Here is a 10566-nt window from a genome sequence, read left to right as displayed (position 1 = left end):
AGAGTAACAGCCCAATAAAGAATAAGCCCAAAACTAGTTGAATGAATAACAACAATGATCCAATACTTTTAACATATACTATGTTTGGCCCGGGCTTGCCTGGGCTTTTTTTAGTGCCCGTGTCTTTCGACCCTGGCACGTTCAACGGGCAAGATCCGCCACTGAGTAAGATGTTTGAACCATTAACTGCTGAACCTGTAAGAGGTCTGAACCATTAAGAGCCAGTATAATGCTTAACCGTTTAGAGACAAATGTCTGACCAATTCAGATTAGAGTTCTTAACCATTCAGACTCAGTATAATGCTTAACCATTCAGAGGTAATGTCTGAATCATTTAGACATCTGCTCGCGAAACAAACAGTCTGGACCATTAAGTGTTGAACCAGTAAGAGGTCTGAACCATTAACAACCTCATTAAGAGGTAAACAAACAACCCTTAGACTAGTTCTATTAGGCTGACTTGTCAATTTTTTGTATTTTTTATTTTTATGAACATACAATATATTAAATATCATCAACAAAACTCATTACGTCATATCCAATGGGGTTTATGACGTATTATCTCTCCTCCACGGTGAATCAGTAAAATTCGATACGTCATATCCAACGGAGTTTATGACTTCTTATCTCTCCTCCACGGTGAAAAGTTGTTCGTCTAGTCTAACCAGATTCTTCTATCCTTATTTTCGACGAACGCAGATAGACTCATGGTCCTCTCCCCTCTCATGTTACACATCTCGACGAATCCCACCCGTCCTTAAATAATTATACTTTTGAGGCTTAGGCACAATTTTTTTTTTTTTATTTTAAGACAAAATTGAATATCTTAATTTTTTTCTTCTCGACATTCTGATATAAAGTTTTTGAGGAATTGAACCGTTACCGACATCGGTATCGGTAGACGGTATTCACTTTTATGATCTTCGAATGATGTAAAACACGTGCCAGTATCCTTTTAGGCATATCACACCTATATTTCTTTGCTTTATTATTTCGGTTGCAATACTGAGTGTTGATACCGTAACGAACCGAACCTATACCTACAGAAACCGAATACCCGCTGCATCGCATGGGAATCGGACTAGTTACAAATACAATTGCAACATCTTTCAAGCCATTTGCCGTTTTTTCTTATGATCTATTACCGGTTAAGCATAAACCGATCCTCAATCTATCCCTTTGCACAGGTTATTTTGCCCCAAATGGGCATATCAATTATTATTTTATATTTTGTCTTTTGGGGTTGTTTTGGTGAAACAAGAGGCCATAATGGGCTAAAGCTAAAAATGTATGTGTTTTGACCGAACGAGTATAGTATGATTAGGGGTGTTCAAGATCGGATTATTCGGTTTTCGGATGTCCGAAAACCGGATATCCAAAATTTCGGATAGTGAATATTGATATCCGAATCAGTATCCGAAATTTCGGATACGGATTCAGATATTCAAACGGATATCTGAATTTATAAAAAAAAATAAAAAAATTCGTTTCGTGTGTAGATTAAAACTAAACTTATATTCGATTTTCTAAATTTCCAATATTTAAAACTTATATCCGAATTGATTTGCCACACAGGTCTTTCTTTCTTGCTTGCTTTGCCACACAGGTCTTGATTTGCCACATAGGTCTTTCTTTCTTGCTTTGTCACACAGGTCTTGTCACCACGAAGGATTTGTACCACACAGGATTTTTCGTACCACACAGGATTTTCTCGAATTTCTAACTTGCTATTGGTTTTGAATTTCGTCCCTTTCTAAACCGTACTTTATGTTTTTTTTTTGAAAAAACAGATTTGATCTGAGATTGAATTTCAAAAAACAGATTCAAACGAACGAAATTTTTATTGAAATCAATCAATTAATCAAACTGCAATTCAATTCTGAAAAGAATACAAAACCTAAAAAAATAAATTCGAGAGAACCTGGTTATGATGTTTCAATCGGTTTCTTCTTCTTCCCAGACTTAGACTTGAAACATGTGCTCTGATACCACTGTTGGTCAGAACCCTTGATGAACAATGAAAAACACAATGATAGAACAATAGAATTCTGATAGAACAATTGATATTGAATGTGATTGTAACAATACGAGTGATTCTGATGATTTCAAATGAAACATACAAACCATATTTGTACTAAACGAACAAGTCCGATTGTAGAGACATGTCTCTTCACGAACGGTTGCGACTCTTGAACTTGTGGATGAGATTGATCTTGAAGAGATGTGTCTTCTTGTGAAAAATCACGTCCCTTTTCCTTGATGTTGCCGCCAATCTGAAGGGGTGCGTCCCCAGGAGATGTCGCTCCATCTAGTATGTAGGTTAAACACTTTCATCTTTCCATATTTGGCCCTTGTACTTCATAACTTATCTAATTCTAATATAAACTAACTATTAACTAATTACTAAACAACCCTCGTACTTGGATGTGAGAGATTAGAACTTCATATTTCAGGTAATCGGGTCGGATAATACAATATTTGTTCCATTCCCGTGAAATTTTCAAATAATAACCCCATGACCGGTTTCATGCCCGAATACCCATCCCATCATCCATCCTGTTCGGGTCCGTTAGCAAGTATCAAGCTACTACGATCATCATTCAAAAATATGGTTGGTGGTTGGCTGCCAGTATTGCCACAAATAAAAGCTGTGGAGAAATGTAGTTGGTGTGTAGCCATCAAAGTTAGATGTGAGGAACATTTTACTTGGACCCTTTTTATTATAAGTTGTTTTACATTTGTGCTCCCCATACTTGATCAAAATACCATTATGCACTTAGCAAATATTATGCTACACATTCATGGAATCATCATCCGATTAAGATAATATTTTATGTACGAGTTAAGCATGTCAAATAATAATAACTTGACTCAAATAGATGAAACGAGTTAAAAGTCATCCAATTTACAACGGGTTAAACATGTCAAATAATAGTAACTTGACTCAAATAGATGAAACTAGTTAAAAGTCATCCAATTTATAACGGGTTAAACATGTCAAATAATAGTAACTTAACTCAAATAGATGAAACGAGTTAAAAGTCATCCAAATTTATATTTATCTTTTTCTATATGTATCATAAACTCCTAGTATGACGTAACACAAGATTACATACCATATTGTACTATACAAGTCTTCAATACAAGTGAGAATGAAAAAAAAAAAAAAAAAAACATATGTTTTGAGTTCCGGTTGATTGGTTTTGATTAAAATTCTAGGCTGAACCATTAACTATCGTTTAGAAAAAAAAAATCCAAACTAGTTGAGTTGGTTGGACTGGACCGGCCAATTTGAGGGGTTTTAAACATTAAGAAAAAAGTATATTCAAATGAATAATTTTGTATTGTTTTTTCGTTCAATAATAAAGATGATTTATGAATATAATACATATACCCAAATTGGGGATGGTTCAAATGAAAACCACTTTTATTGTGAAAACTCGAAAACTAACTAAAAAAAGCCTAAAAAACACATAAAATTTTTTTTTTTCAATTTTTTTTTATAAAAATCGCTAGTTTTTATATATAAAAAAAACTTTTTTTTCAAAAAAAAAAAAATTTGTGTAGTGCACATGTGTAATAATACACATGTGTAGTACACATACATATGTGCAGTATTACACATGTGCACTACACAAAAATTTTTTTTTTTTTTGAAATTTTTTTTTATATTAAAAAACCTGCGAAATTTTGATTGCAAAAAAAAAATTAAAAAAAAAAATTTTTTGTATGTTTTTTTGGCTTTTTTTAATTAGTTTTCGAGTTTTCACAATAATTAGTGGTTTTCATTTGAACCTTCCCCTATATATCTATATATCTATATCTATACTATATATAAGCATTTCCCATATACAAATTTGTAATTTCCTTCACAAATTTTAAGACGTCAAATCAAAGGTCAAGCTTATTTCCCCAATTTTCATACCCTGCTCCCAAATTTACCCCTAATTCAATGCGGTTCATTGGTTCCTTCTGTTTCTTCTTCATGGAGTTGTGTAATCGATTCAAGTTTTGTTTCCCTCAATTGAATTCCTCATTTAAATCATGAAGAGAAACCGTCTTCATCCTTTCAAATCCCCATCAGCCCTTTAGTTGTTAAATTGACACCCTCTATTTCTACCGCCAATGATTTCCATCGGTTCCGATTCCATCACCTCGCCCTGGTTCCCGATCCCGCTAATTTCCCCATCCGTCGTACGCCATCTGTGTGTCTACTTCAACTTAAACATCCCACTCCTTTGAGACAGACGTTACGAACTGGAAACCAAAATCAAATGGGTATTCAAAGGCTTCAATTTCATCTGACATATCTTTGGTACCTCTCTTGCTGTATCTATTTTTAAAGTAAAAATTTAGGGTTCTTTCTCTTCAAAATTTACAATTTTGATGTGTGTGGATTTTATCTTTATAGGTATGAAGGAGTGTGATCGAGATTGGGTACCTAACTGATGTTAAACATCATGCTCATATTGGTTGATATATATAGTTTTGTCATTTCTTTTGTTTCTTTTATGCTTTTTCTTTTTGTTTTTCATGAACGTAATATTTTTTATAAGATTTTTTTTTATACATGAATGAATTCAAGACAACCACTGATGTTAAATGTTTGTTAATATATTAATTTGTTTTAAAGTTAATTTTTGAGTATGTTATTTTAATCTCATGTTCTTTCATTTCTAGATTTCTTGATCATTATATAAAATAATGACACACCGGATTCTGTCATGTCATGATCAGTCCTTTCGTATGGTATTTCAGTTTTGAACCGTCACAACCGGATGGTGAGTGTATACACCTCATTCTTGCTTTTCTTAATCTTATATGTTTGGGTTCAGTTGACCCGTTACAAGTGTCTTATTAAGAACCGATAAAGTATTTTTGGGTTCTTTCGACCCGTCACAAGTGTGTTTTGCCTGTTTAAAATTGCTAAAATAAAGGACGAAAATCGAAGGAAACTTTGTCGCGTGTTTGGTCACAAGCTCATGTCCGTTAGAAAGCATGCCATTTTTTTACATTTATTGTAACTGATATAAATTTGGAACTTTAGATACATGTATATCTGTATGTATGCAGTTGATATGTGTTTGTGATTTCCTTTGATTCTCCTTTTGTTACAAGTATACTTGCTTTTTCCTACTTCTTGCTTTTGATGTATACCATGTTGACACTCTTAATACTTTACATTTATTGGTAGTTGAACACTTATAGATGATTGACATCTCAAAGGGAATAGTTTCATCTATGTAAGTTCTTATTTATGTTTCCAGATATTAATACAGATTTTTAGATCTGGAATGGTATTTATTCTCTTTTTGGTAATATCATGTTTTAGATACCTTCAAGAAGACAAAATCCACTGCTAAGAGCCTGCAACCATGAAGTACCTAGGCTACTTCTCTGCCAGTCTGCCCCGAAGCCTGATAAGGTTAGCGTTTGAAAAAAAAAACATTTATGACAGCTTATGTGATTTTTTAATAGCTATCAAAGGTTAACAGAGGCGTCTCTTCTGTTTTCTCCTGGTTAGGTATATCCATATTCAATGTTTTTTTAATCATAATTAACTTGTAACTATTTACATTAATTAATGTTGGTGATATGGTGTACCTGGCGTTGGCTGCTCTGCGTAGAGCGAACGAGGAGTACCCGGTTGTTAACTTTGAAAGGTTAAATCTTTTTTCTAGAATTATTACTTCATTTATATATATTGAAATGCAACTGTTTTAGTTTCTTCAAATGGTGTTCGTATGCAGATACCTGAACAGCATTCTTTCTCATCAGCATCCAGCACGACCCGTTCCTGAGCTCACAAAATATCTAGATGCTATTGACAAGATGGTAAGTATAGTTGTTCATTGGTTATGTCACATGAGAAACATTTACAATATTGTATTACATAGGTAAATAATCTTGTTACACCTACTGCGGCGGATATGAAGCACATTGACCGGAAGCTAAAATATTGTCGGGATCCAGGATCACATGAAAAGTACTCTCTTATTTTTTTATTCCTTCAAATAGTGGAGTTTGACTTTTACAAATACTCGTGTTTGACGTTTGGCGAATATCTAATTTATTTTTAACTGTGTATCGAAAATAAAAGTAAGAAACGAAAGCATAGGTCAAAAGACTAACTTGTTTAATCCAGTCTTGGCAGCTGTATTTTCCGGGAATGGGATATTTGTCAACGTATATTCATCTTGAATAAAAAATTTTAAAAATCATTATAGTTTTTTATTTGGTCGGATCTCTTTATTACTTTTGCCGGCTTCTGAACATGCAAGCCGGTTTGGATGTTTTGAAGTGCGAATTCTTCAATCTGCCGTTGCAGCTGTGGGTGCTCCTGGAAATCTTGTTGAAGTAATAATGAGTTGTAAATCAACAAATCGTTACTTGGATACCCACATTTTATCAAGTGTTCTTTCAGGTGAAAAGATTGGAATATTGCTCGATAATAGTTCGTCGAATGCTTTTTTTTTTTCTTATGATGAATAGTGTTTTTTTCTTCATTATAACATGTATATCATGTTCTCTTTGAAGTTTTTCCATGAAGAAATTTTTCTTATGATGAATAGTGTTTTTTCCTTCATTATAATATGTATATCATGTTCTCTTTGAAGTTGTTCCATGAAGAAATCTGTGACACCTGTGTCACTGTGACCGTCAAACAAATGCCAAACCAATGAAATTTTGTATTTCATACTTGGGAATTTGTGAAAATATGTGTATCATTTGCACATATCAATTCTTGTTCGATTTCGGGCTTTAAGTCGTTTTCTGGAAGGTTATACACGATCTGATGCGTAAATATAACCAGTTTAATGCAACAAACACTCCGGAATAGTGACATAGGCTTAACATACCTTAAATAACCTTTACATAACTTAGAAATAAGTTTTGGATGGTTTGGTATGCCGAAATCAAGTTTATTCGCTTACAGGGACTATTTGCGTCAACTTGCAAAAGTCTGCCGTTTCGTAAGACAACTTATAGTCCGGAACTTGATCATAAGTTAAACATACCATGTATAACCTAAACATGGCTTAGAAATAAGCTTTGATAGGTTCGGTGTGTGAAAACATGCTTATATGATCTTACAGGGACTAAAAGTGTCAAAAGCGGCGTAAGTTTGCATTTTCGCGCATATCTTACGTTCTGGACACATCTGGACATCCAAAATTTTTGTACACACTAAAATATTTTTATTTTAGTAATCGGCATGCAAAAATTCCATTCGTCGCATAATTTGGATCGTTTTCGCGTCCGTTCGAGTTTCGTCGTAAATAACCGAACAACGTGACCGTACGACCAAACGAACCGACATCCGAGATGTTTTTGAGCATGTTTTGAGTCCCCTATACTTTAACTTCATTTTAGAGCCTTGAAATGAGGTTAACGGGGTTTAAACGCATCGAAAAAGGCTTTAAACACGTGCAGGGACCATTTCTGCCATTTTTGAAACTTTGCTGAACCTGATACATGGTAGGGTAGCGCGAGCACTTACTGCCTATGCCGTCGCGCTACGCGAGCATCACATCTGGGCAGAAAGTGTGTTTTCAGCAACAGTTTGTAAATTCAGGGGCCAATCTTGCAATTTCTTTGTGTGGTAACCAAGTTACCACCTCTCCAAGGCTTTGCACCTGCTCCTAACAAATGTATGGTTGTGATTTCATGCTTAATGGCTAAGAAAAACAAGTGGAATGATCTTGTTAATCCACTACAACTATAAATAGCCATCAACTTTCATTCATTCCATGCTCATACCTCATTCTTCTCCTCTCTAATCTGCTTTGGAGCTCTCTTCTAAGCTTTTTGGGACTTGTCTACTTTGTAGAAAAGATAGCAAGGACTATTGTGAGCCTTCTTTCATTCTTTTATGTAACACCCCAAAAATGGTAAATGATAAATAAAGAAATTAACTTGGTTAATGAAAGTCATGATATAATGATAACTAGTTAAATAAAAATGCTTAAGATGAATACTCTCTCAAAGTGGGAGGGCTAGTTGTGTAATTAGTGAATAAAATGGGTTAATTAAGAAATAATCAAAACAAAAACACAAACACTGGTGTGTGTGTTCGTGCGATCCAGGGGAGGAAGAAAGGGGAGCCAAAACCCTAGCTACTAGAAATCAAGCAAATTGAGTCACAATTTGTGGGAAATCCCTATGCATGAACCCTAAAAATCAAGCATCTAACCTTGGCTAGTAAAGAGGTGAGTTTTAATCATGAAAATTATGAATTGTAGAAAGATGGGTCCAATCCAATCTCGAATTCTCGTATCAAAAAGGAGAAATCCTAGTTAGAATTGCTCTCTAGAACAAGAATCATGTTGATTTCTGACTTGTAGGAAATATATTGGTTAAACCCCATTTGTTGAAATTGAGTTAAGATTAGTAGGATCATAGTGTTATGAATCCTTGTTATCTTGATGTATGATCTTGATTGTAGTACTAGAATGATAATTAGATTGGTGTAGAATAAAATAACTATGTGAAATTGAATGAATGAGATTGATGTGTGATCATAAACTCATGGAACATGCTTTATAGACTTGTACCTTGTACCATAACCATAATGCCTACCATATGTTCGATAAAATGCCTAAATGAGGAATGTATGTGTATTTTGGAAAAATGGTAGAACGAAGCGATAAACTAAACAAAGGAATGAATGTCGTGATGTAGGCATAAAGGAAGAAGGTACCAGCACCAAGAAACCGGAAGGCGTGCAAGATCGATGTATGTTGCTTTGCATACAAGTCCTTGTTATACTTTTTATTTATGTAAATTTTGATGTAAAATTATCTTTGTATGACAAATACGACAAGTAGTAAGTAAGCGACAAATCCCTTGTGGATTTAGGAATGCTATTGAAAGTGGTATTAAGCTATGCATTTGATCGATTGAGATTCAATCGTGTCAAGTAAAGATGAATGCCATCCGTTCTAACGGATAGCTTGAATGCTATAATAAAGATGAAGGTTAAAACCGTTTTACGGATAGAACAAAGAATGCGTATGCTTAACTCTCTACGAGAGTGTTTATGCTAAACCCAATTAAACGGGTCGAATGTGTATGCTTAACTCTCTACGAGAGTGTTCATGCTAAACCCAATTAAACGGGTCGAATGAGTATGCTTAACTCTCTACGAGAGTGGTTATGCCTAACCCAATTATTGGGTTGTTGTATGCTTAAGAGAAGAATGCCTTATATGGATAAAGCTAAAACGAAAAGTTATGATTTTCTATGGCAATAACTAATTTCTTTTAAATTGTGAATGTTAATGTAGGTAAAGCACCTCTATAGGCGATTTGGAGTCATGGGACGAGCACATGTTCAAGCCTTATAATACCAAGCGCTTCCGCAACTTATATGCATGTTTTTGGGTCCGTGTTTTGTTACTTTGTTAAACTTTGTTGAAATGTTTTAGATTTGAAAACTCGTTATTTTGTTGGAATGGTTTTATGTAAAATGGGTCGTATGAAAACGTTGTAGGTTATGTCAAAACAGGGAGTATGTCCGTTTTACAAACGGGTCATGCCCAAATTTTGTAAAAGTTTCTATTAAGTGTCAAAATTGTATTTCAATGTCCGAAAAATCTTGTTTATGTAAGTAATCTATTATTTTGGAAAAGCGGTCCTTACAAGTTGGTATCAGAGCCAAGGTTTGAGGGATTCGGACAAGAGTCCTAGCGCCCGAACTCAAACCAAATGGCTCGTGCTAATGTGCTCGCTCCAAGATCGCCAAAGAGGTAATAATTTAAGTTTCCGATGAATACTAATATATGTAATGAGTTTGAGATGTAAAAATTTAGTTAAGGATGTGAAGTAAGTAGTATGGGTAGCAAAACAATGAATTCCAGGTACCGTATGGCTGGAAAACGAAACCGAGAAAGAATTAAACGTTAAAAATAAAGCTGCAGCGGATAAGCAAACGACTGGCCGTCGCCGACGGCCTGACACCCGTCGCCGACGCTGTACCCTCATCCGACGCCTTAACACCCTGCCGACGGGTGATCATGTCCGACGGCCCTTATACGAGCCCGTCGCCGACGGGCAACATAGCCGTCGCCGACGGCTTACCTAATACCGAAACGCTGAATTGTTTTGTTTTTCATGTTTTGTGTTATCGGTTTGTCCGAAAGCTTATTTCTCGGCCACGTTGTGACCGTATAAGGTTTAACAAGTGTATGTAATCACTATTAGCGAACACAACGAGAATGGATTCGTAAGAATCAAAAGAAATGAAGCAAATGGCATGAAATGGATTAAGTAAATGATGATTAACGATTAATGATATGCTGAATGATGATTAAATGGTATTAAACGAAATATTAACATTGTGTAGATGGCTGATGCAAGAAATATTAACGATGATAACGATGATAACAATGATGTGGCTAGACAAGAAGCATTCGAGAACAGAGTTACAGAAGTAGCGGAAGGGGTTATACAAGCCAATCTTCCACGGTTGGCTCAAGAAGTAGAAAGCCGAGTTCTGGGGGTTGTGGATGCTATGATGACCAGTAGGTTCGAAGAGTTGAAGGAATTAATCGAAGGATCCAAGGGT

General features: G+C 35.0%; 1 protein-coding gene and 1 long non-coding RNA gene across 2 annotated transcripts; both read left to right on the top strand.

The window, feature by feature from the left end:
* Window positions 1–5335: 5335 nt before the first annotated feature.
* On the top strand, window positions 5336–6396 carry LOC110918347 (cyclin-H1-1). The gene is made up of 3 exons (XM_035989783.1): window positions 5336–5663; window positions 5751–5835; window positions 5898–6396. Exons 1-3 carry the CDS (start codon window positions 5596–5598, stop codon window positions 6078–6080), a joined length of 336 nt encoding a protein of 111 aa, XP_035845676.1. The 5' UTR covers window positions 5336–5595; the 3' UTR covers window positions 6081–6396.
* Window positions 6397–8082: 1686 nt separating this feature from the next.
* On the top strand, window positions 8083–9441 carry LOC110918808. The gene is made up of 3 exons (XR_002581552.2): window positions 8083–8210; window positions 8683–8736; window positions 9287–9441. It is a non-coding gene; the product is annotated as an uncharacterized LOC110918808 (long non-coding RNA).
* The last annotated feature ends 1125 nt before the right edge of the window (window positions 9442–10566 follow it).

Source organism: Helianthus annuus, chromosome 4, assembly GCF_002127325.2.
Source record: "Helianthus annuus cultivar XRQ/B chromosome 4, HanXRQr2.0-SUNRISE, whole genome shotgun sequence".
NCBI lineage: Eukaryota > Viridiplantae > Streptophyta > Magnoliopsida > Asterales > Asteraceae > Helianthus > Helianthus annuus.
This window is presented reverse-complemented; position numbering and strand designations above follow the sequence as displayed.

What these genes read in the sequence shown, in the direction of transcription:
- LOC110918347 (XM_035989783.1), top strand. Translation starts at nt 5,596, where the DNA reads ATGGTGTACCTGGCGTTGGCTGCTCTGCGTAGAGCGAACGAGGAGTAC. An exon ending in CCGGTTGTTAACTTTGAAAG is followed by an intron (nt 5,664 to 5,750) that starts GTTAAATCTTTT and finishes GTTCGTATGCAG; the next exon opens with ATACCTGAACAGCATTCTTT. An exon ending in TAGATGCTATTGACAAGATG is followed by an intron (nt 5,836 to 5,897) that starts GTAAGTATAGTT and finishes TGTATTACATAG; the next exon opens with GTAAATAATCTTGTTACACC.